General features: G+C 47.8%; 2 protein-coding genes and 2 long non-coding RNA genes across 5 annotated transcripts; 1 reads left to right on the top strand and 3 right to left on the bottom strand.

The window, feature by feature from the left end:
• Window positions 1-585: 585 nt before the first annotated feature.
• Window positions 586-10,156, bottom strand: LOC101165129 (zinc finger protein 501-like). Its single transcript, XM_004086077.4, has 3 exons — window positions 9,954-10,156; window positions 4,021-4,296; window positions 586-2,841 (listed from the first exon to the last, which is right to left on the bottom strand). The coding sequence occupies exons 2-3, from the start codon at window positions 4,235-4,237 to the stop codon at window positions 1,742-1,744; spliced, it is 1,317 nt and encodes a 438-aa protein (XP_004086125.1). The 5' UTR covers window positions 4,238-4,296; window positions 9,954-10,156; the 3' UTR covers window positions 586-1,741.
• LOC101164872 (AP-2 complex subunit alpha-2) lies at window positions 10,102-24,655 on the top strand. Of its 2 annotated transcripts, none has more exons than XM_023953753.1 (22): window positions 10,102-10,204; window positions 12,885-12,953; window positions 14,563-14,705; window positions 14,780-14,973; window positions 15,377-15,506; window positions 15,804-15,905; window positions 15,976-16,084; window positions 17,371-17,521; window positions 17,608-17,776; window positions 18,567-18,704; window positions 18,785-18,967; window positions 19,338-19,435; window positions 19,908-20,139; window positions 20,425-20,574; window positions 21,177-21,307; window positions 21,377-21,459; window positions 22,198-22,287; window positions 22,365-22,488; window positions 22,571-22,687; window positions 23,032-23,101; window positions 23,594-23,728; window positions 23,799-24,655. In XM_023953753.1, the coding sequence occupies exons 3-22, from the start codon at window positions 14,655-14,657 to the stop codon at window positions 23,874-23,876; spliced, it is 2,535 nt and encodes an 844-aa protein (XP_023809521.1). In that variant the 5' UTR covers window positions 10,102-10,204; window positions 12,885-12,953; window positions 14,563-14,654; the 3' UTR covers window positions 23,877-24,655. The 2 variants fall into 2 exon arrangements, with proteins under 2 accessions (XP_023809521.1, XP_023809520.1); XM_023953752.1 differs by lacking the exon at window positions 10,102-10,204 and adding an exon at window positions 10,553-10,904.
• LOC105358855 lies at window positions 11,271-11,981 on the bottom strand. The gene is made up of 2 exons (XR_912355.3): window positions 11,780-11,981; window positions 11,271-11,723 (listed from the first exon to the last, which is right to left on the bottom strand). It is a non-coding gene; the product is annotated as an uncharacterized LOC105358855 (long non-coding RNA).
• LOC111947184 lies at window positions 24,183-25,393 on the bottom strand. The gene is made up of 2 exons (XR_002873006.1): window positions 25,265-25,393; window positions 24,183-25,046 (listed from the first exon to the last, which is right to left on the bottom strand). It is a non-coding gene; the product is annotated as an uncharacterized LOC111947184 (long non-coding RNA).
• Window positions 25,394-25,490: the final 97 nt, after the last annotated feature.

The raw sequence follows: 25,490 nt of genomic DNA, 5'->3' as shown, positions 1-25,490 counted from the left end.
AAAAGTTAGGGGTGGTTTGTAAAAAAAAATGATTACATTTTACAGAAACGTTACCAACTGTATGGCAGTAGAAGGTTCTTGGTGTTTCATCTGGAACAATAAAAGCAGATCAGGAGACTTGGAGGTAGAATGAAGAAGTTCAGAGAATGGGACACTGAGCGGACAGGAGTGCAAGGTGCAGGTAGCAAATGTCAAACAAAAGGTCGTATGGGGTCTTGGAGGAGAGGTGGGTGTGTTCAGGCGAGGCAGAGAAACGGATAGAAGGATGTGCAGCAGGTTAAAGGTCAGACATGGAAAGGCTGGTTCCAGATGAATGAGGAGCATGAGCGTCTTCTGGTTCTGATGTTTTCATTTCTACTCTGGTTCCATCAGATCCATTTAGTCAGAACGAACAAAAACGCTAATGAAGGTGGGCGGATCAAACTCTGGCCCCTCCCATTCAAGGCTTTCCTTTCATCCCCACAGGAGGTGTCAGAAATGTTTCTGTCCTTAAAGCTGATTTCTGTTCAGCCAAAGCATAAAAAACAAAAACAGAAAAAGTTCTTTGTTGCATCTGAACTTTCCATCGCATTAAACACACGGAGCTCCAACAGATTCATTTTAGCTTTAATGTTCTGGTTCTCAGTCACAAAATAACTGTTTACTAAACCTAAAGGATAAAAAGCTAAACTATAGTAACAGATAATGAGAGCTTTTCAAAGTTAAACTTTCTTCTAGTAGTGTTTTCATTTAGACACTAGAGTCTGAACATCTCACTTAAAAAAGAAAAAACTTTCTGCAACCATTAAATGTTAGGATCCTTCATAATTCAAGAGGTTGAATTGCATTTTCAAAGCGTTTGTCACAATCATGTTGTTAGCATGTTTAATGCAGCTACATCTGAAGGAAATAACACCTTCTTAGACCGGTTTACAGTTTAATTCCATCCAGATGATCTTAATCTGTGGAGATTCGTGGTCGGTTTTCACAGGACTCCATTCTTGAGGTTGGAGGCGGATCTTTATCGTTCCTTCTTCAGATCAGTTCAGTCAGACATGAAGAAGCTCCAAGTCCAGCTGTCCCAAAGGACGACGTCCTGAGATCCGGAACGAGGAAGCAAAAGGCGACGGCGGAGAGAAAAACGTCTAACGGAACCAGAGAGGACAAACGGCAAAACAACGGATCATCGATGGGAAGAAGAAGAAGGAAATGTTTGTCGTTTTGGCAGCAGTTATGGATCCTGAAGAAGATCCTGCAACTCTCTCCACATTGGCCTTCCACCAAAACTGCTCCACCTTGATAATCCCAAATCTCTGCTACCTTTGCTGATAACCGTAAAGATGGGAGAGCAGGAAGGAGAAACCCCGGAGCATCCATGAAGTACAGAGGAAAAACAGTCCCAGAGCGTAAAAACAGCACAAACACATCCGAAAACAGAGATCTGTGAGGCTGCGGCGAAGCGTCGCCCTTATGAGGATTTCCTGTTAATCCAGATTAAGACCAGATCCTGGTTCTGGTTCTGCCACATCACTTTCTCCTATTGTTAATAGATTTTGTGAAGTTAAGATGTCATGTTTTCTCCTTGCCTGGCGAGTCGCCGCTGAAACGCTTGGCGTCACAGGCAAACAGGTTCTCGCTGGTGTGCAGGGAACGCCGGGGTTGTCCCACGGCCGGCGAACGCCGGCCGTGGGACAACCCCGGCGTTCCCTGCACGTGAGGACGCACACCAGCAAGAACCTGTAGCCCCACAGACGCCGCGGAGCTACGGCTTGTCGCCGGCGTGGATCTTCATGTGTCTGGCCAAGCTGCTGCTGTAGCGGAACAGCTTCCCGCAGACCTTGCAGGAAGACGGCATCTCCCCGGTGTGCATGCGGGCGTGGCGCTGCAGCGTGCTGCCGTGGCTGAAGCTCTTCCCGCAGGCGTCGCAGGAGAAGAGCTTCTCGCCGGTGTGCGTCCGCATGTGGATGGTCAGGTGGCTGTTGTTGTTGAAGCGCTTGCCGCAGGTCTGGCAGGGGAAGGGCCTCTCGCCCGTGTGCGTCCGCGTGTGCCGCAGCAGCGTGCTGTTGTGGCTGAAGCATTTGCCGCAGACCTGGCAGGAGTAGGACTTCTCGCCGGTGTGGCTGCGGGTGTGGGACACCAGGCCGCTGCTGTGGCAGAAGCGTTTGCCGCACACCTTGCAGACGTAGGGCTTCTCGCCCGTGTGGATCTTCATGTGGCCCGTCAGGCTGCTGCTGTAGCGCAGCAGCTTCCCGCAGATCTTGCAGGAAAAGGGCTTCTCGCCCGTGTGGATCATGATGTGGTTCCTGAACACGGAGGACTGCGAGAAGCTCTTCCCGCAGGTCTTACACAGGTAAGGCTTCTCACCTGTGTGGATCCGGATGTGGGAATTCAGATGGCCCTGCTGCCTGAAGCCTTTTCCGCACTTGTCGCATAAAAACGACTTCCCACAGGCGTCGTAGTGTTTGAAGCTCTGGGTGGTGGGGGCGGGTCCAGCAGAGCTGCCGGGGGCTTTGTTTACCTGTTTACCTGTTTGTGAGTTTTGTTTACGTGACGGGTCTCCCACGGTGACCCTGTTTGGAACAGAGTCTTTGCGTCCTCCTTCGCCCTTCCTCTCGGCCAAAGAGGAGGAGCCGAAAAGGAGCCGAGCACGACTCGGTTCTGGGCCGCTGTGGTCGTTCTCCTCATTGGGTCGGGTCACCGTAAAAGTCCCAAATTCCTGCTTCAGTCGGACCTGCTCCTCCGCCTGATCCACGAAGAAATCGTCCTCTTCCTCCTTGATCACCACCAGATCTGGCTCCTCCTCAGAACTGAGCTGCTGGTCGCTGTCGAGCGTCTCCTCGTGGGCGTGGCTCCACTGCAGGCCTGGAGGGAGAATCGTCAGAAGTTCACACAGACTCTTCACTTCCAGTTCATATGGAACTACAGTCGGAACCATCAATATTTGGACTACATTTCTCCTGAAAAAACAGACACACCACTGCTCAGATCCAGGATTCAGGGTCTTTGGTGGAGGAGCTGAGAGGACGGCAGCTTCTGCCTTCAGACGTCATCCTAACCCCAAAACACGGCACTGAAGTCGGCCTCTGATTCACACACGCGTGACAGAACCGCTACATTCAGACACGGAACACGTTTCTGTAGGGTCCAACCAGGACCAACTAAAGGACAAACATGATTCTACATTTGAAGAAAAATGATTAATTGTGTTTGTTTGGTAAGGGGGTGGAGCCAACCACCTATAAAAGAGGACCTGTTGTCAAGATGGAGGCTCCCTCTGGTGATGTCTGGCTGCCATGCTGCTGCACTGTAGGCTGCTTACCTGCCACAGCATTTTCAATGGGGGCATTTTCCCCACATTTTGCCTTAAAACGACATAAAGATTGAGAGCACCTTAACTTTTTGTGTGGACAGTAGTTTGTTATTCTGACAACGGATCCGGATTTGATCCCATCCGCATCTCCAGCCGCCTTCGGACATCAGAGTAACTAATAATAAATACTCCTTTCATGCATCAGTTATAATAAACCTGTAGTTACTTAGTTACTTTTTCCACAGCATGAGCTTCAAACGTTCCCTGTTAAATCAGAAAACCAAGCGTTTGCTTCATAAAACCATTTTCATCATCTGAATTGATCGGTTAAAGATCGTTTTATCTTCTCTGAATTAGAAGCAAAAGATTAAAATCTAAATGAATTAGCTGAATAAAAGTGATAATGACGGTGAAACTGAATTTCTGATTAAATAGAGACAGAAGGATTTAAAGAAGTACCCAGTAATTTATCATCATCGTTGCATAAAAACAAACTTTGATGCAACAGCTTGGAAAATGTCAAACGACAAATTTTACATTTGTTGTTTTTAACTTTAAAAATAGTTTAAAACTGCAGATTTTATGTTTTATTTGCACCAAATTCAGTGACTTTATCCATAAACCTTCTGGAATGTCAGCTCAACACACAGAGGTACAGGACATTTATTGATTCCCCACCAAAAACCTTCTGGAATATCTCACGACATCTCCTCAAAGGTGCAGCTCCTCACCTGAACGGCCTCCTCTCTGGACCCACAGCCGGTTCTGGCTGCTCCCCTGCCGCTCAGAACCCTCATCGCTGCTTTCTTCGGCTTCACTCGGCTCGCTTTCCTCCGGAGTTTCCGGTTCCTGCTTCAGGGAAAGTTCCTCCTCCTCCTCCTGGAAAACGCCGACGTTCTCCCTCTGAAGTCGTGGAGGAGGCGTCTGCGTCTGCGTCTCCTGGTCCATGCTGGAGTCTGCAGGCCGGACAGAACCTCCTCGCTATCAGAGAGCCGTCTGCTGCAGGTCTGGAGGAGAAAACACACAAACAGAGAGTGAATGCACATGTCTGATCATCAAGTGTGTAGAAACAGGTCAAAACTCTAAAGTAGTGACATAGAAAATGAACAAAATGCAGAATGAAGCACCAAATGGTACATGAACAGAATAAAAGAAGAAATGATTTAAAACTAAAACTTAGCATGAAAGAAACAAGATTTAATTCCAGACACAAATAAATGCAAAAAACACTCAAATAAAAACAATTTAATGCAAAACATTTTAAAAAAGCTCAACAATACTCAAAGTACGAGCAATGCTGAACAAAGCTAATGACGCTGAATTAGCAGAGGACAGACGCTAGACCACAGGTCCGGGTCGGATCGGATTCCACATCCTGCAGTCCTGAGGTCCAAACAGATCTAAGCTCAGAACTATTTACAAAAGAATGACACAGTTTAACAAAACGTCTCTAGACTTGATTAGATCAACAACAGTCCAGGTTTAAAGAAGCACAAAGCTAAAGTTACTTCTACAGATTTGTCCTTTTCTCTTTTGTCATTGAGTATTTTCTTCTAAAACTTAGTTTTAGATGGATATATATAAAGTATTTCTCCAGTTTCTCATGTTCCTTCTTCCTGATGTTCCCACCGCTTGGCACTGCCACATCCACCACAACGGCTTTCCTCTGTTCTTTATCCACCACTAAAATGTCCTGTTGGTTCTCCATTACCATCCTATCAGTCTGGATCTTGAAGTTCTTTACCCTCTCATTTTCTACCACCTTCTGAGGTGTTTCCCATTTTGACCTTGGGGTTTCCAGTTCATATTCTGCACACATGTTCCTGTATATTATTCCAGCCACTTGATTGTGGCGCTCCATGTATGCTTTACCTGCCAGCATCTTACACCCTGCAGTTATGTGCTGGATTGTTTCAGGCGCCTCTTTGCACAGCCTACACCTTGGGTCTGGTCTGGTGTGGTAGATCTACACCTTGGGTCTGGTCTGGTGTGGTAGATCTACACCTTGGGTCTTGTCTGGTGTGGTAGATCTACAGCTTGGGTCTTGTCTGGTGTGGTAGATCTACACCTTGGGTCTTGTCTGGTGTGGTAGATCTACACCTTGGGTCTTGTCTGGTGTGGTAGATCTACACCGTGGGTCTTGTCTGGTGTGGTAGATCTACACCTTGGGTCTTGTCTGGTGTGGTAGATCTACACCTTGGGTCTTGTCTGGTGTGGTAGATCTACACCTTGGGTCTTGTCTGGTGTGGTAGATCTACACCTTGGGTCTTGTCTGGTGTGGTAGATCTACACCTTGGGTCTTGTCTGGTGTGGTAGATCTACACCTTGGGTCTTGTCTGGTGTGGTAGATCTACACCTTGGGTCTTGTCTGGTGTGGTAGATCTACACCTTGGGTCTTGTCTGGTGTGGTAGATCTACACCTTGGGTCTTGTCTGGTGTGGTAGATCTACACCTTGGGTCTTGTCTGGTGTGGTAGATCTACACCGTGGGTCTTGTCTGGTGTGGTAGATCTACACCTTGGGTCTTGTCTGGTGTGGTAGATCTACACCTTGGGTCTTGTCTGGTGTGGTAGATCTACACCTTGGGTCTTGTCTGGTGTGGTAGATCTACACCTTGGGTCTTGTCTGGTGTGGTAGATCTACACCTTGGGTCTTGTCTGGTGTGGTAGATCTACACCTTGGGTCTTGTCTGGTGTGGTAGATCTACACCTTGGGTCTTGTCTGGTGTGGTACATCTACACATTGGGTCTTGTCTGGTGTGGTAGATCTACACCTTGGGTCTTGTCTGGTGTGGTAGATCTACACCTTGGGTCTTGTCTGGTGTGGTAGATCTACACCTTGGGTCTTGTCTGGTGTGGTAGATCTACACCTTGGGTCTTGTCTGGTGTGGTAGATCTACACCTTGGGTCTTGTCTGGTGTGGTAGATCTACACCTTGGGTCTTGTCTGGTGTGGTAGATCTACACCTTGGGTCTTGTCTGGTGTGGTAGATCTACACCTTGGGTCTTGTCTGGTGTGGTAGATCTACACCTTGGGTCTTGTCTGGTGTGGTACATCTACACCTTGGGTCTTGTCTGGTGTGGTAGATCTACACCTTGGGTCTTGTCTGGTGTGGTACATCTACACCTTGGGTCTTGTCTGGTGTGGTAGATCTACACCTTGGGTCTTGTCTGGTGTGGTACATCTACACCTTGGGTCTTGTCTGGTGTGGTACATCTACACCTTGGGTCTTGTCTGGTGTGGTACATCTACACCTTGGGTCTTGTCTGGTGTGGTAGATCTACACCTTGGGTCTTGTCTGGTGTGGTACATCTACACCTTGGGTCTTGTCTGGTGTGGTAGATCTACACCTTGGGTCTTGTCTGGTGTGGTACATCTACACATTGGGTCTTGTCTGGTGTGGTAGATCTACACCTTGGGTCTTGTCTGGTGTGGTAGATCTGAGCCTCTATTGCTCTGGTGCTCAGGGTTTGTTCCTGAGCTGCCAGGATGAGCGCTTCAGTGCTGTCCTGTAGGCCAGCCCTTTCTAGCCATTGGTAGGACTTCTTGATATCAGCCACTTCAGTTATGGTCCGGTGGGACATCCCATGCAGGGGTTTGTCCTCCCATGAGGAAAAAAGTCATAACTGTTAAATTGCGATACTAAAGTCGTATATTTATGACTTCAAAAGCAATAAGCTAAATTTATGACTTTTTCTTTGTAAATGTACGTGTTTGAAAGTCGTACATTTACGACTTTAAATCTCATGACTTTTTTTCTGTGGCCTTAATACTCCGTTGTAGAAAAGAAATGCAGAGACAGTTTTTGGTCTTAATAATGGTTGAGCAGTTTAATGCTGTGCATTTTCAACAAGACTCAAGATTTGTTAAAAATAAATAAAAAGCAAAGAGGGTTATTCGTAAGTTAATAAAGTGACTCAGTTTCAGTAAAATGTCTACATCCAAACTTATCTAAACAGCTGGAATTAGGTATAAAAAACTTCTTGAAACACCTTAAAATGTGCTGGTTAGCAGAACTTATCCTGAAATAAAATTGATTTTTTTAAAAGACATTTATGTATTTATTACAACAAGACTTAAAAAATTAACAATGAACACATTCAAGGCAGTTCCCCACTATGGAGTCCTACACTGTTCATAATTAAATAAATAAATATGACCTCGTTCAAATACACAATCAACCAACAAATCTTTATAAATATATAAAAGGATCATGAAATTATGAAAAACATGCACACTGATTTTAAATTAGATATTATATTATTCAATACATTTCATTTTGTTTAAAAACCTGTTAATTATTTTAAAACAGCATTTTAAAATATTCATTTTAATCATGTTGAACATTATTATAATTCTGTCTTTTTTCAGAAACTGATTTCAAAATCAATATTTTCCAAAAGTGTTTTTGTTTTTATTTCATGTTGCTGTTTTTCAGCAGAATGAGTCTGTCTGTCAATCAAACCAGACACTTTTGTGATTGGCTATTCCTTTACTCAGACATGAGCAGCAGCACCCTGACTACATCGATGGAAGATGTTTCAGTTAACGTGACGGCGCAATGCACACCCCTTAACACTAGGGGGAGTCTGCACCTCAACACATCCAAAGTGTTGCCAGAAATTGGGCAGTTTTGGATCTAAATTTCCGGATAAAGTGGCTTTGGGCGAGTGTGAATAATTCGGTTGATTTTAATGTCGGTTCGGCGGCTTTCATCTTCTCATGAACGTATAGTAGTGGCCTAAGTTAGTCTGGGTGGTTGTTGGAGTTCCACTACGCTTCTATGAACTGGAGTTCCATGAACGCACCATGTGTGGGAGGAGCTACCAGCTAATGTTTTTAGCCTGATAGCCACATGGAGCAGTGCCTGTGCTTATCTCACTTACAAAGCATGGATGCACATGGAGAGTGTTAAGAGATCAGATTTATTTTGAAGAGTTCTACTTGGTAATCATGTTTCCATGTTTGAGTTCATGAGATCATCCCAGAGAGTCTGTGCTTCAACTCCTGCAGTCAAACTACGTCTTAAATTACGTGTAAATCAGAGCGCCCAGGCAGCGCAAGAGTGTGTGTGTGTGTGTGTGTGTGAGCGCAAGTTAAGGGTCTGTTGCTCAGTTCGCCGGTAAAGTATTAGTAAAAAAATGTTTCCTCCAAAGAACAGAGACTGGTTCTTTTATTAACCTGCTCTGAAGGCATCCGAACGGGAAGTGAACCCCAAATCAAACCCCGGATCTCCGCTGCGTTTTCCGACCACGGTCAGAAACGTCATCGCAGGAAAGGTTCAACATTTTCCCAGAGATGGAAAAATAAAATCAGAGGACCTGGTTTATAATCATTGTCACAATGAAAATAGAAATATATCATAAGGTTCAGGAGGCCCAACCAGGCTTGTTCCGCTTTGTGCAGCTGCCTGGTCTGACTCTGTCTGGCCGCCAGCTCGCCTCCCGTGAGCCGACACAGCGTAAGGCACGATGTGACGTCAGACTGGATCTGTGAGCTCAGACAGCAGAGCTGTTAGCTGCAGAGCAAAGGAGAGCTCTGAGTGAATGGCGTAAGAATGAGGAGTGTTTCAGAGGAGGACTTCAAGATGTGGACGACTGGAGCTCCTCTGTGGTTTGGCCCACACAAACCCTCAAACTAGAAAAACAGAGTCGTCCATGTTTGCATCTTCTGCAGCAGACTGATAATTTGTCTCTATTTGATCCAAAGCCGTGCAGATGTCGCTGCAAAATGTCATCTCTCTGACTCGAACACCGCAGAGCGGATATCTAGGAATACTAGTCGATTTCCAGGGATCAGCCAGTGTGTGATTAGATCCCGCCCACTTTCACTGATTGACAGAGTCATTATGCTGGAAAACCTCTTCATGAAATAAATAAGTCATTCTGAAAAACAGCAATGTGAAATAAAAACGAGAATTTCGGAAAATACTGATTTTGAAATCCGAGGTTCTGAAAAAAGACAGAATTATAATATTCAACATGATTAAAATGAATATTTTAAAATGCTGTTTTAAAATAATGAACAGGTTTTTAAAGCAAAATGAAATATATTTAATAATATAATGGCAAATTGATAATCTGTGTGCAGGTTTTTCACAATTTCATGATCTTTTTATATATTTGAGATATTTATTGGTTGATTGTGTATTTGTATGAGGTCATATTAATTTATTTAAATATTTATGTATTTAATTATGAACAGTAGGACTCCATACCTCACAGGTACGGACATTACAAATATCAATAAAGTTCTAACTTTATTCAGATTGTTTTAGATGTAAAGCTGCTGCTGCATTAGTTAGGCGGAGTTTAAGCTCGTTTTTTAGAAAACTGCATACATTTAAACAGGTTTAGAACCACTTAACCCGTGTCAGCTCACATTCAGGCCCAGTACACATTGGCCACGCCCACTCGACTAACTCCTTTGGCACGCCCTAAGTCCTCAAGCGTTGACCACGCCCCCCAGTGCTTGGTGTTTCTTGGTGTTTGAATGAAACCTAACGGGGCTTCGCTGCTTCATTCGGGCGTTTTCGGAAATGTTCGTCGTTTTTCGACTCTTTCCACAAGCATCAGTCCCCTGACGCATTAATGTACTCCCCCCACAAACCCTCAAAGGCTCAGCCTGGTTCCGTTCGTCAGGGTTTACCGTAGCCATGCTGCATACCTGCTGGACGCGGACTCGCTCGCTCCCGGACTCTGAAAGCCTCCGGTCAGACGGAGATGCTGGTGGTCTCTGTTTTTCCAACCGCAGCTATCAAGCGCTCGTTCAAACTCCGAAGAAACAGCGGGAAGGGAATCTTAGCGGGCCTTGGACCCGAGGCGCCCCGGTCTCCCGGTGGCTAGCACATCGGCTAAGCTGTGTATTTTGTTACTAACCCTAAAGGGGGACTGACTGATTTCGATCCTTCTTCTGGGGTAAGAATGCCGAGTAGCAGACAGCTGAATAGCGCACTATCGCCACCTGCTGGTCTCCAGTCCCAACTGTGCCATGAGAGGCTATGCCTTGCAACCAATCTCTAGCCCATAATACAAATATGCCCTGTTAACTTAGTTTGCTTGAGAAAAACATTAAACAGTCATGAGAAATAAATGCAAAACTTAATATATTTTTATGTACTGGAAGATGGTTTGTGTAGTTCCTTTCCCACAGATTGACATCCCAGAATCAGCTGCCTGTTGGGTTTTTTCTCCTCGTACATTTTACGATAAAATTAATTCGTGGATGACAAACATAACGTTTATCACGCATGAAAAACCGAACTTTCATACGGGGAAAATGCGAAAATTGTACGTGGTGGCTGTGTAGAGGTAGGGGTGCGTAGTGAGGCTTCCGGTGATCCTAGACGATCTTTGTTCAGTTGGGGGCGTTTTGGCGCCCAACGGCTGTTTGCTGACGACCGCCCGTTACAACCATAGAAGAAGGCGGAAATAGAACGAGCTAGCTTTTAGCCGGTTAGCAAAACAACTTTTTCAAAAGTTCCTCGCGGGACCACGGAGCGGTTTTCCCGGAACCCTTCGCCATAGGAAGGTCGGACTAACCGAGCAAAGATGCCGGCGGTGTCTAAGGGGGACGGCATGCGCGGCCTTGCGGTCTTCATCTCCGACATCAGGAACTGTGAGTTTACTGTCATAAGAAAAGTTTGCTCCCCAGTCCTCCGCTCTTAAGGCTTAGCATCCGCGGCTCCGCCCGGACGGGGCAACCCGGTCCTGCTCCGTCCGTGACCGCCTCCGCGTTGGACTCCTTCAACCGGGCTGTGAAGTTTCTCTCAGCCGTTAGCTCCGTGATCATAAGGTGACGTTAACGGGCGTGGACCCGCGTGCACGCAGGCACGGACGGAATCAGGAGAAATTTCATCCTGATCAGAGACGTATCCAGAGTGAAATCACTGTCATGACATCAGAATTACAACTGTGGCAGCGTGGATGCCGCCAGCAGAAAACCAAAAACACAGGACTCTTCGACACAGGAAACCAAGACTGCTTTTAAAGAAATAGACAACCTTTATTAGAAAGTGTTAAAATTCCTATTCTAAAAAGACACGAAACATAGTTACCCAAACCATAAGGGCGATCATGCCCAGCCCACAAAGTCAGCTGCACCCAGCTGTGCGCCCCCTGTTGTGGCGCACCCGGCTCAATGCCCACGCCCCTTGCGTCCAGTGGCAGTAACCGACTCCAGTCCAAGGTGGTGGGACACTGGCCTCAGGTTGTGCTTGAGGGATAGAAGGCCGGAAGGAGGAACTCGCTCCGAAATCCGTCGACTCAGCTCCGTCACGCCGCTCGCCAATGCGTGGATAGACAGCAGTCCCTGACTCTGGAGCACACACGATCCCCAAAATGCCGGCCGTGGCACCGTACTTGGACCACGGTGCACCAAGGGGTCACCGGGTTGGGCAGATCAGTGATGAAAACATACAAACAGAAACAGCGGCACCTACAAAAATAAGTGTAAATTAACACAAATAACCAAATATAAACACACACACATACCTGATCCCGCAGCTTAAGAGGACTCTCCATAGTGTCGCATGAGCGGCCAGACACTGCCTGCGATCTACACAGTGATAATGATGGTGCGGCAGCAACTTGGAGGTGAACAAAGCACAAACCTACCCGGCTATGGTTAAGGCCCTACACACAGCCAAAGGCTGCTGCAGCAGGTCTCTGCCTGAAGCTCTACTGACAGAGGCTTTTATCAGCCCTCTGCTGATGAAGCAGCTGGTGTGCCAGGTGATCTCAATCAAGTGGCCCTCTGCCTGCCACACAACATTTGGAGATAACCTGCAAACACTTTGATGTGTTTTGACCTTCTGACGGAACCGGCACCGCAGGTTCTGATGGGTCTGTGGATCTTTTGTGTCTTCCCAGACCGGGTTTATTAGATAAACTCACAGATTTGATGGACGTTTAGTTTCTGAAGTACTACAGGACAACCTCAGCCTCACCGTCTGGGTTTACAAACGTTCACACCTGGGCAGGTAAACCCGGACATGAAACGGAGGAGGAAGTGTGTTGATATGGGCTTTAACAGGCGCCTGCAATCAGGCTCTGGACCCACACACTGCTCCTTAAAGTCAGGACATCGTTTCTGCAAACGCAGCGAGAGTTCATGAACAATTCAGAGCACCTCTGCCCCCCCTCCCTGTTGCTGCGAGCTCTTAGTTCTCTCTCCTGCTAGCTTACAGCCCCCCCTCCCTACCTGATGGATCTATTTGTCTGCTGGTGGATGCATCAGCAGGGAGAGTGTGGCCCCGCCCAGCGTATTTTCTACATCACAAATACCATATTTTTCTTTTCCTTTTTTTTGTCTGCTACTAAACAAATCCTCAGTTTTAATCTTAATCTCTTTCTACATGTCCGTCATCAGAAAGATTCTATAAAATCAGGTTAAAAACACCATTTTCATCTGAATAAACAATGGAGTTTTCGTGGTAGTTGATAATGTTATGTCATGTATCAAATGAGCTAAAGGTTTCATCTATGACCAGAGTGGTTTATCTTTAGATCGATCTTCAGGACAAATTATTATCTTCTGCATACAGCAGTGGGCTGCGTCCGATGAAGACGTCCGCCTCACCTGTTTGCTCTGTTTCAGGTAAAAGCAAGGAGGCAGAAGTCAAGAGGATCAACAAAGAGCTGGCCAACATCCGTTCCAAGTTCAAAGGTGAGTCAACGGTTTGTCTTCCGGGTGGATCAAAGTCCTCGTCGCACCTGGAATGGGTCCAAAGCGGCTTCCATGAACCCTAACATTCGGTTCCTAACTGAGCGGAACTGCTCGGCAGTGGTGCAGGGATCTCTGAAGGGGGCTGCTGGTTCAGGTCCCTGTCCAGCAGTACTCTGCTTTTATTACCTCACTGTGGTGCCCTTGGGCAAGGCTCTGGACCTCAGTGGCTGGAGCAAAGCAGCTCCAGGGCAGAACAGGAAAGAAGGCGACACATTTTGAATTCTTGTGTCTGGATCACGCGTTCGTACCTGGAATATCCGTTTGTTCGTCTGTCAGTTCCTTTTTCCTTCGTGGCGGTCCGGTTTCCTTCAGGGGCGACTCAGCACATCTGTTGAGTCCGTTTGGGTTCTGAGTACAGCTCCTGTGGTTCTGACCTTTGTCTGGACATTAGAACAGGCGATGACAGCAGGTCTTTAGACTGAAGGATAAACATTCAAACTCGTCTCTGTGGAGGGAAATGGGTTCTAAGGGATAATGTCTTAGCGAGGTGCTTCTCCAAAGTCTACTCATCTCAGAAAACGGCTGTTATGCCGCTCACACCACGGTCACTTACACAATAAATCCATATCAGATCACGATAGTAGCTGACATCTGACGGACGGACGTCTTTTCTTCCGTCTTGCTGTTGTGATAAACTGTGGAATTGCATCTGTCCACCTAGGTTTCTGTTGCTACGGTTACCAACCGGTGTTTAGGCCATCACAATAACATTCAAGATTCTGGCTGTTTGACTGGAACTTATTTTTCAGGTGTCCATCACAAAATGGGCGTGGCTAATGTGCAAAGTGGTTGCTGAGATAATTTTCCAGATTTATTCCATCAAAGAAGCACAAAAGTCTTCATGATTAAAATATTGGTTGCTATGTAGAACCACGGAGACTGAAGAGCATCTGAAGTTTTTTAAGGCGTCACAGCGACACTTCATTACCGTAATCATTACTGTAGTTGTTGAATGAAACGTTTTTCCAGAGGCAAAGTGTGCTGGTCCAACGCTAGAGGCTTTGTTCACGCCGCCCTCTGCGACGCGCTCAGGCGGCCACTTCCATTCAGAGTCCATGTTAACATACGAACATGCGTGTTGTGCTGCCGAGTTCACAACGCTTGCATTCACGCGTCGTTTTGAGTCCGTTTTCAGACTCTATGTACGAAACACGGAACCAGCGAACGCCCCATGAAAGTTAAACCAGTTGAACTTTGACCTTTCAGGTTTGGTTTTTAGCCATCCGTTTAGGGATTGATCATGGAGGAGAAATGAGTAATTAAGGGTTTGAGCCGGTCGTCTTTCATTTATCGGAATCGAGCTGAGAAGGAAAAAAAGATTTACTCCACTCGGACACTTCCAACATGCGTCAGTATGGAGTAGTGACCGTCCAGTGTGAACACAATGGGCTAAGAACTGGTGTTTGAACGCGCGTCACATGCCCGGTGTGCATGTGGCACCACCCGCTCCCAGGTGAGGGGCGTTTGCTGACCGCCATCCGTGGTCCACAGAGAGGTAGTCTTCACCTTCAGACGGTCTGTCTCACTGCTCCTCCTCCTGTGTGGACAGGAGACAAGGCTCTGGACGGCTACAGCAAGAAGAAGTACGTCTGCAAGCTGCTCTTCATCTTCCTGCTGGGTCACGACATCGACTTTGGACACATGGAGGCCGTCAACCTGCTCAGCTCCAACAAGTACACGGAGAAGCAGATCGTAAGGACGCCGTGGGGGTTTGTCCACGAGCGGCAGAGATGGGTCGCTGACGCCGTCTCTTTGACGTGTTTCAGGGTTACCTCTTCATCTCAGTGCTGGTGAACTCCAACAGCGACCTGATCAGACTGATCAACAACGCCATCAAGAACGACCTCGCCAGCCGGAACCCCACCTTCATGAACCTGGCCCTGCACTGCATCGCCAATGTGGGCAGCAGAGAGATGGCGGAGGCCTTCGCCTCGGAAATTCCCAGGATCCTGGTGGCGGGGTAAGTCCAACGCCGCGTGACGAGGATCCACGCCGCCATCTGCAGACCCGACCAGTGTCTCTGCAGAACTCAAGACCGGTTCTGTCCAGAAGAACCCGGTTTGTGATTTAACATGAATCGATGAATCTGTCTCATTTAGTTTGTTTATAAAAACTGTTTTCAGAATTAAACTGAACAAAACTAAAACCAAAAACATGTTTTGTTTGAAAAATAGACTAAAAAATTAAAGCAGTTCTATTTTTAAAAGAGAAGATTAATTAAAATAATTGGTTTTATTGAGGAGGAACTGATGAATCCAGACGACGCCCTGTGTTTTGGCTCCTCCCCTTTAGCCACAGGTGTCTTACCTGTAGAAACAGTAGTTCAGGTTGACGGTTGTTCTGATTGGTTGCTGCTTCTCCAGAGACTCCATGGACAGCGTGAAGCAGAGCGCGGCGCTCTGTCTGCTGAGACTCAACAGGACGTCCCCGGACCTCGTCCCCATGGAGGAGTGGACGGCGCGGGTGGTGCATCTGCTCAACGACCAGCACCTGGTAAGACCCGCCCTCTGGTCACATGACCTGGTGGTCTCTCCATCCAGGGACTCTCCATCTCAGTTCTCAGGGTGGCGCCCTCTGCGTGCACATGTAGAAGTTCATTCTTCCCCGTTTGGTCATTTTTGTTGTTGGTTGTTATGGAGACGGTTTGGGGGCGGAGTTATCACAGTCATGAAAATGTCTATGGGGTTTGTTGTAGATGTGGTTCCTCTTAGCATTTAGCGGATTTAGGATACATTTGGATTTATGTTACGTTTTGTTAAGTTATTTTTCTCCACGTCTGCCGGTTTTCAGGGCGTGGTCACGGCCGCCACCAGCCTCATCATCACTTTGGCCCAGAAGAGTCCGGATGACTTCAAGACGTCGGTGTCGCTGGCGGTGACTCGCCTCAGCAGGGTGGGGTTCTGTCTGGACGTCTGCTTGTCCTGGTCACGCTGAGGGTCTAACTTCTCCTTCTGTCGCTCAGATCGTCACGTCCGCCTCCATCGACCTGCAGGACTACACCTACTACTTTGTGGCTGCGCCGTGGCTGTCCGTCAAGCTGCTGCGCCTGCTGCAGTGCTACCCCCCACCCGGTGGGTTTCAGCTGTGCCGCCTGGACCTTTTCCATGTCCTGTCCCATATGTTCTCAGCTAAAGAGGCTGAAAAGCTGCAAGAAAGTCACAGACATGCAGCAGAAATGCAGTAAAATGCTGCATGAAAGGGATGGAGATCTGAAGACGTGAAAAAGTCTTAAAGAGAGGGAAAAAAGAAAAAGTAAAACGATCAAAGTGGTTTTCTGTATTAGCAGCTTTAAGTGTAAAAAGCTGAAAATGGTAAACATCTGGATCTCCACTGAAAGATTAAAGTCTGGAGGATATTTGTTTTTAGCTGGACGTTTCCTGAAGGGATCGGCTCTCAAACAGAATCAATAGGAGGACTTCAGGCTTTTCTCATTTTGTTTGAGTATAAAATAGTTGGATTTTTCTAAAACCACCAATAAGGACAAGCAGGAATTGAACAATTTGAAACCAGGACAAGTACAGAAGTTAAACTTTCCTGAAGATGTTCACAACGACAGAAATTGGGGGATTTGAGGACCTTTGAGTCCAGAAGAGAAGAAAAACTCCAATAATCTGACTGAAGCGCGTCACATCATCGGCATATAGTGGTAGAGTTGTGTCGGTGTGGGATTTTTGATCACCGCGGTGATGAAGCAGCAATAATCGCGGTTCAGCGAGGATCTTAACGGGGTGACGATGTTTCCAGGCGCACCGAGTACACGCTCCGATGGCGTGCTCCGATGGCGTGCTCGTAGCGCATACGGACAAATATTTTCTTGCCACTCTTGACAGAAGAGGGACTCGAGTCTGATTATCGCCTCCAGGCCAGCGGATCAGAGTGCAGATGGGGGGGGGGCTTCCTCCTGCAAATATCTTCTTTTTGTTTTAGTGACGCTGTTGTCTTTTATGCCCGTGTTTGTGTTTATTTCGTTTAACATTATCTGTAAACATTACAAGTACTGAAACATGGCGAGCAGTTAATTAAAAATCAGACACTCACTAAAAAAAATCCCCCATAGTGTTTAATGGACTGTCCCTCCTTTGCACAGGAGGATGCAGCTTTTCCCCCCAGAAGCCCTTGAGGTTTGAACACAGGACTCACAGAAAAAGTAGATTATTAGCAAAGATGAATGTGTTTATTATAGTTCAAATCACACACCAAATGCAGTCCTGTCACTTTAAAAAAAAGAAATGTGCGGTGATGCGGTTATTGTCACCCCCCTCTATGGTGGTAGTTTTTCCTCTGAGTTGGTTTTAAGTCACGTCTGCGGCTCAGTCCTGTGACTTCAAAGGCATGAAACGTGTTACCGTGGTTACAGAGGACACGGCCCTGCGAAGTCGCCTGACCGAGTGTCTGGAGACGATCCTCAACAAAGCTCAGGAGCCGCCCAAGTCCAAGAAGGTGCAGCACTCCAACGCCAGAAACGCCGTTCTGCTGGAAGCCATCGCCCTCATCATCCACCACGACAGGTGAGCCACATTGCCCTTTTACCCGACGGCTGCTCTGGTTTTTCCTCTACGCTGCTCTTCTGGCTGATGTTGGGCTTTGCTGCCAGTGAACCCACCCTGCTGGTCCGCGCCTGCAACCAGCTGGGCCAGTTCCTGCAGCACCGGGAGACCAACCTGCGCTACCTGGCGCTGGAGAGCATGTGCACGCTGGCCAGCTCCGAGTTCTCCCACGAGGCGGTGAAGACTCACATCGAGACGGTCATCAGCGCTCTGAAGGTGGGTTTCTCCTCACGATCCCCTCCGTCCTGACCCCATCAAAGCCGGGGGGTCTGACAGAATTCTGGTGAATCTGCAAAAATGTTTTACTGACACAACAAGATCAACAATAACAGGAAAACATTGATGCTGAAAATATCCAAACTAGGTTGGAATTAATATAAAAGTTCTAGACGGGTCAAAGAAAAGCTCCACCAATAAAAAGCAGTGTTCTAAAATAACCCGCGACAGATGAGCTCTGATCTTTCCACGTTTCCACGCCATTTATTCTGAAAATCCACCTAAAACTACATTTCCCAGAGTCCTTCACCCTTGGTATCATTGAAAAGCCTCAAACGTAGAAACCAGGAGGGGTTCAGTGGTTGAAGATGTTCGGCTTTAGGAATGTCCTCTACCAGCAGATATTAGGACTTTTTTATGGTTAAATCATTTTTTATAAGAAGCAGACTGTTTGTGTGATGCGTTGTCGTAGTAACGGCTGCAGAACCTGCCTCCCGCCCTGCAGCAGGTGTTGTATGGGGAATGTGGTTTATGCTCCGTGATCCAGAGGGAGAGGACGGTGGTGGACAGATGTGATTCGTCTGTTCACCTATGTTAGCATAAATATGTATTCTTGATATCGTTAAAGGAAGTATTACGAATTTACAGTGAATCAAATGTGACTAAACTCACAAAAAACGGCCTAAAATAATCCCCCATAAGCAAAGCGCATAGGAACATTTCCAGAAATGACTGCTATCCTTCATCAGGATGAAAGCTCTCATCCGCATCACCTCTCCTTCCTGAACAGACGGAGCGAGACGTGAGCGTCCGGCAGCGCGCCGTGGACCTGCTGTACGCCATGTGCGACCGCAGCAACGCCAGGCAGATCGTGGCAGAGATGCTGGGCTACCTGGAGACGGCCGACTACTCCATCAGAGAGGAGATCGTGGGTCGCCGTCGGTACCGCTCGCCGCCGCCGGCTCTGAGACACCGGCGGTCTTTGAGCAGCTGGACTTTCTGCCGCAGGTGCTGAAGGTGGCCATCCTGGCGGAGAAGTACGCGGTGGACTACACCTGGTACGTGGACACCATCCTCAACCTGATCCGCATCGCGGGGGACCACGTCAGCGAGGAGGTGTGGTACCGCGTCATCCAGATCGTCATCAACCGGGACGACGTCCAAGGCTACGCCGCCAAAACCGTGTTCGAGGTGAGAGGCGGAGCTTCAGAATCTGAACCTGCAGAGAAGAACTGTTTCCTTCGTCACACGACGAGAACAACTTCTACTATTGAGCCTGCAGAAGGTTTACAAAATAAAAGCCTTTTTAAATTAATATCAAAATTGATGTTTTAAATGTTTGCTAAATGTGATTTAATATAAATAATCTGATAGGAAGGAAAAAACAAATTTTTATCAACTCAAAATAATATAATAGAGCAGCAGCAAAGTAAAAGATTGTCTTCAGAAAAATGTGACAAATCAATGAAATGTTAGTTATTACAAGTACATTCATCAAAGAGTATTTTGCTAAACGTGGTTGATAAGTTTAGAGGGTTCAAACGCTGTTGCTGGTCCTCAGGCCCTCCAGGCCCCCGCCTGCCACGAGAACCTGGTGAAGGTGGGCGGTTACATCCTGGGAGAGTTCGGGAACCTGATCGCCGGGGACCCCCGCTCCAGGTACGGACCAGGCCCGACCCTGTGATTCATGTGTGGAAACGCGTCATTGTTTTCCAGCCAATGAAGTGAATCCGCTTGGCGCCGGACGCTTCAGGCTTCGGCGGCGTGCGTTCATTTCTGATAATTTCCCTTCGTCAGCCATCAACCCTGACATGGTGCATGTTGTGATACAAGCACCAATGGGTCCCCTTTTTCAGAAAAGCATGTAAATATATTCTATAGGCACCCTTCAAGTTTAAAGACGCGCTTTGCTCATAAACGGTCCATTTTGTTCAGACCGGGGCAAATAGACTGAATGTTTTTGTAACCATTGAGTGAATGGCCGCCATCTTTACAAACGCCGCTTTGGATTTTTCCCATGGCTAAAGTTTGGTGACCCAGAAAAAGCTTTGTTAGTCTGAACCATCAAGCTAAGCGGCTCCGCTGCTGGACGCCACGATGGCTGCAGCTCCTCTGACCGTTTCTCCTTCAGCCCTCTGGTCCAGTTCAACCTCCTCCACTCCAAGTTCCACCTGTGCTCCGTCCCGACCCGGGCCCTCCTGCTGTCCGCCTACATCAAGTTCATCAACCTGTTCCCCGAGGTCAAAGCCACCATCCAGGACGTGCTGCGCTCCGACAGCCAGCTGAGGAACGCCGACGTGGAGCTGCAGCAGCGCGCCGTGGAGTACCTGCGGCTCAGCTGCATCGCCAGCGCCGACATCCTGGTGAGTTGGGGGGCGCTCCTGCACGCCGGCCGGTCTGATGTGGTCAGACGGCCTGACCTCCACTCAGCTGCAGCCTGTTTCATAACGTTTGTTCCAGCCCAGATCTTTCTCTGCCTCACGCGTCGTCATGGCAACGGTGCAGGCAGGACTTCAATGGTCTTCCCATTGAGGCAGGAATAAAAAAAAAATAGGTTTTTGATCTGAGGTGTTTGTGAAGAGCGCCCCCCTTTGGTCAGAGATTGCCAGAAAGGCGTGGAGCTCTGACCCGCCTCTCCGTGTCTGCAGGCGACCGTCTTAGAAGAAATGCCTCCGTTCCCAGAGAGGGAGTCCTCCATCCTGGCCAAGCTGAAGAAGAAGAAGGGATCGGGCAAGCTGCCCGAGAACGTGAACGGCAACGCCGAGCTGCACGCCGAGGAGCCTGCTGCCGCCAACAAGGTCCGGTGCAGCCACAGGGCCACCTGCAGGGCGCGCTCGCCGCCTCGGAGCTCCTCTGTTTGTCCATCAGACCTTCTCTCCACCCACAGACCTTCAGAGTCCCGATGCTCGGGTCTCCATTAACGTGTAGCAGATCTGAGAACTGGACCGGCTCCGGTTTTCAGGCCCAGAAGGATTTTAGTTCTGAAAGAAAGTGAATTGTTTTTGGGTTTGGTATCTCTGCAGAATTTCCCTCTAAAACGGCGAGAAGCGAAGAACTTGATAAGTTCAAGTGTCGTCTTAACGGTGAAGCCGGAAGAGAAGAATCGTCTTTAAGTCTGTTGGCGGCGTGCGTTAATTTCTGATGATGCAGACTTAAAGGCTGTTAACCCGCTTATGTCTTGTTGCTACCTTTCTTTTGTCCAAATGAAGAAGCTAAAGTTTGTCTGAAAGAAGCCGGCGCAGTGATACAGAACGTTCAGGCAGTGTGACCGGAACTACTTTTTATGCGCGTTTTATCACTTAGCAGCCAATCAGAGTTGAGGATTCAGCCAGACAATCATAAGTGAAGAAAAACCAGCAGGATAAAAGTGTTGATTGTAAAATTGCTGATGCCCCCCCAGGCGTCCCCCCCTCCCCCCACAGAAGTGCTGGCCCTGAACCCGACCCCCCCGGCAGCAGCACATAGCCTGCTGGTGGACGTCTTTTCAGACCTGTCGGCCCCCACCGCTGTGGCGGAGGACCACCTGTCCAGGTGAGTGGTCCCCCTCCCCCGCCCGCCCCCTCATCAGACTCGGCCTGACGTTCTGCCGCGTCTCCTCAGGTTCGTCTGCAAGAACAACGGCGTTCTGTACGAGAGCCAGCTCCTGCAGGTGGGACTGAAGTCCGAGTACCGTCAGAACCTGGGTGAGTGTCGGACTGAGTGTTTATGATCCACTGTCTTCTGAAGAGAAAAACCTTGGTAGTTTATTAAAAATTACATTCAAATACATTTTTTTGTTAAAATTGTTCCGACGCAATGCATTGTGGTCTATATTTGCAGATCTAGGCTGTGTCTGAATTCCCACTCTAACCCTTATATAGCGCTTTCTCCAGGTTCTAGTTTGTCTGAATCTACAATTCCAAAATCCAGAGCCTTAGAAATTTCCCCGAAGTCTCTGAAAAACCAGTGTGCATCGATGGTCACTAGATCGGCGAATATAGACCACAATGCATTGCGTCGGAACAATTTTTACCAAAAAAATGTATTTGAATGTAATTTTTAATAAACCATCAACGTTTTTATCTTCAGAAGACAGTGGATCATAAATAAAACGCTCATATTAATTAGATTGTAACTTCCTGAAATCAATGATGTCATATCTGCTGTTTAAAGAAAATAGTAGTGAGCGTCCAGGGCTCTACATAGAGCCGCACTTTGTAGATTTTTAGTAGTTAGGGCGGGAAATCAGACACGACCCTAGTGAGCATCGATGCACACTGGTTTATCGCAGAGACTTGTGGGAAATTTCCAGGGCTTTGGATTTGGGAATTTGAAGATTCGGACGGCACTAGAAATGGAGAACGCACTATAGAGTGGGTAGGCAAGGAATTCATGACCTCTGACCTTCCACCCAGCAGAACGTCCTTCTCTCTTCCTCCCAGGTCGCATCTACGTCTTCTACGGCAACAAGACGTCGTCTTCGTTCCTCAGCTTCAGCTCGTGGGTGAGCAGCAGCGACGTCCTGAAGACTCATATCCTTTACGATCCCCGAGGACGCCGGCGCCGCCCTCCAGCCCCGAGCAGATGGAACCTTGACCGCCGCCTCCACAGCTGAACGTCCACGCCAAAGCCGTGGAGCCCGTCATCGAGGGCGGAGCCCAGGTCCAGCAGGTCCTGAACATCGAGTGCGTGACAGATTTCTCTGACGTCCCCGTGCTCAACGTCCAGTTCAGGTGGGTGTTTAGCCGCGCTCTTATTGTGAAAGGCCCGGCCCCGGACAGACGTGCTAACCTCTGACTCTGTATGCCAGAGCAGATACGCTGGGACTTTGCAGAACATTGAAGTCAAACTTCCTGTGATGCTGAACAAGTTTTTTCAGCCCACAGAGATGACATCCCAGGACTTCTTCCAGCGCTGGAAGCAGCTTGGAGCGTAAGCGTCCTCACCTCTGACCTCCATCAGCACGCCTTAAAACGTTTTCACTGGTTCCAGACCATCAGATTCTGCTTTTGGGGCCTGAGAGGAGAATTGAAACTTTAGTTTATTCAGATGTTTGAGATCTGGAGACGTTTTTGTGGGAACGCCCCCATCTCCCCATGTCAATCACAACCCGATTAGTTCAGCTGATGCTAACCTCACATGCTAATGCTAACGACGGGCCCCGCCTTCCTGGCCAGAGGTTCTGGTGCTGAAGCTTTCTCCATGTTGGTTTGAAACGTCACAGCGTTTCACCTGCACCTTCTGTCCATCATTTTCCACCTTCACTGTGTCCTCAGACCCCAGCAGGAAGTCCAGAAGATCTTCAAGGCTCAACATCCAATGGAAACGGACGCCGCCAAAGCCAAGGTGAGGAGGACCTGCCCCTCACCTGCAGGACCGCTGTCAGCTCATGGTCAGCGCCGTAGCAAGCACAGGACCTTGAAAGTGGCCACGCCCATACCGTCAGCGTGGTCCTGTCACTTGTGGCAGCCATGGTCCAGAGGTACGGCGGGCGACCTCTGGTTGGAATGCTGCGGGTTCGATTTCCGCCTTGCCAACCCATGTGTTGAAGTGTCCTTGGGCAAGACACTGAACCCCACATAGCTCCTGGTGGTTATGGGTTGGCGTTTGGCAGTGGAGCCGCCATCAGTGTGTGACTGTTCGCCGTTTACCGTCTTGGTTGGCTTTCAACCACGAACCTTAGACTTTAGGTCTATTTTTGACTGGTTAACCGCCATCATGCCACGCCATCACCGTCATGGAAACCAGTCTGTGTGGCCCTGCAGAGGTCTGTGGGTCTGTGGGACAGTCAGTAGCGCTGCACAAACGTCTGACCCGCTTCCTGTGCGAATCCTGCAGCTCCTGGGGTTCGGCGTGGCGCTGCTGGAGGGCGTGGATCCAAACCCCGCCAACTTCGTGGGAGCCGGGATCATTCACAGCAAGAGCGCTCAGGTGGGCTGCCTGCTCCGGCTGGAGCCCAACACGCACGCGCAGGTAAGACGGCCTCCACTCTGACCTTTGACCTCCCCGGGGTGGCCATGCTTATGCGTGACTGTGTCCCCAGATGTACCGCCTCACCCTCCGGACCAGCAGGGACTCCGTCTCCCAGAGGCTCTGCCAGCTGCTGTCAGAACAGTTCTAGGCTCCGTGCCGCTGTCGCCGCTCTGCTCGCCGTGTTCCAGTCTGGAGAAGATTTGCTCCGCCGTGGAGTCGCCGTTTTTACCTGCTTGACATGGAAGCAAAGGTGTTTCTGCACTGATGTGTCACAGCGTTAAATGTGTGTGTTTGTGTGTGTTTTCACACTGAGCACCTTAGAAAACTTCCAGCTTTTTCAAACTTCCACATCGGCTTAGCAGCTGAAGGACTAACGGACGGAAACGTTCATCCAAATGTGCATTTATACCTTTAGGGAAAAGTAGAAATACACGACTTGTGTATTTCTACATCTGTTGGTACTTTTTTTTTTTACTTTAAATTGTGTGATGTGGGCGGGGCTTTTCATATTCTGAGCAGGGATTGGTTAGTGGGATTTTCTGCTCTCTGTGATTCTGTACGTTTGATACTTTCCAGGAGACTCAAACGTGTTCTAGACTAACCACAGTGGGTCTGGGCTCTGGCCCCGCCCCCTCACTAAGGTTTTGACCTTTGGACATTGGTGAATGAGTTCAAATGCGTCCATCCTTCAGACCTTCAGCAGTGCAGAACGCTGCTGCACAGGACCGTTCTGCATGTGTCGGATGGGAGATTCCAACGTCTTAAAGCACTTCTTCTGTCTTCTGGAGCTTTCACTGCCAAAACGTTTGTCATTGAGACGCTGATGTGCCTGGAAGAGAATCTGATGCAGCTTCTTCCCTTAATGTGTCCTTAAGTCTGTTTGGGGCTCCAGGACTTCCCTCAACTTTATAAAGTTTGGTAAAAAAATCATTTCTACTGTTGTCTTTTTGTGGTTTTCCTCCTTTTTATCTTCATTATCAAACGTTTGTTAAACAGCTAAACAGTTTAGGGTAAATAAATTCACTTTGGGGTTACGCTCATGTTTCACAAGCTTTAAAGCTGCCTTTAAGTTCCAAATGGGAAGAAAACATTTCCAATAAACTGACCTTCACAGTGGGGACGACCTGAGGAAGCAGTTTAAACCTTCCATAACTGATCTTCTCTGCGTCACGTCAGACACACTTGGAGGTGGTTAAACGATTTCAGATGAAGCTTTTAAAGAAACAGCTGGAGAACCGATGGGGGCCAAAGTCTGAACGACACACCAACACCGCTCTGGGAAACGGAACCAATCTACACATCTTGTCATTTCAGTTTCCTGTCCAGGTTAAACCACAAAAAAATGAGAACAGACAGGATTTCAATGAAAGACTGATCCACACTGAAGATGTAAATTATTCCATTTTACTTGTATGAATTGTAATTTCAGAACAATTTACGAACAAAAACGCATTTCATTCAAGAATTAAGTTTGTTTTAGAAAGTTTTTCATCCAAATATTTTGATGACTGAAGTTAAAATTATGAGAAGAATTACCTTGAGGTTTGACCGATGCGTTTGAGAAAAACGGGGATTCGGAGATTCGTTGGGTTTTGTGTGGAAAGAATCTCGAGTCTGTAATGTCTTCTTACATTTCTATTGATTCCATATTCAGACAAACATTGAATACATTTGAGTGCTACATTGTATAGGATGAAAACTGTAACGACAACAGAAATTAAGCAAGACTTAAGAAACCAAAGCGGCTTTCTTACTGCCGGAG

Source organism: Oryzias latipes, chromosome 3 (genome assembly GCF_002234675.1).
Source record: "Oryzias latipes chromosome 3, ASM223467v1".
Taxonomy (NCBI): Eukaryota; Metazoa; Chordata; class Actinopteri; order Beloniformes; family Adrianichthyidae; genus Oryzias; species Oryzias latipes.
The sequence above is the reverse complement of the archived record's forward strand: the minus strand, read 5'-3'. Positions and strand labels throughout refer to the sequence as shown.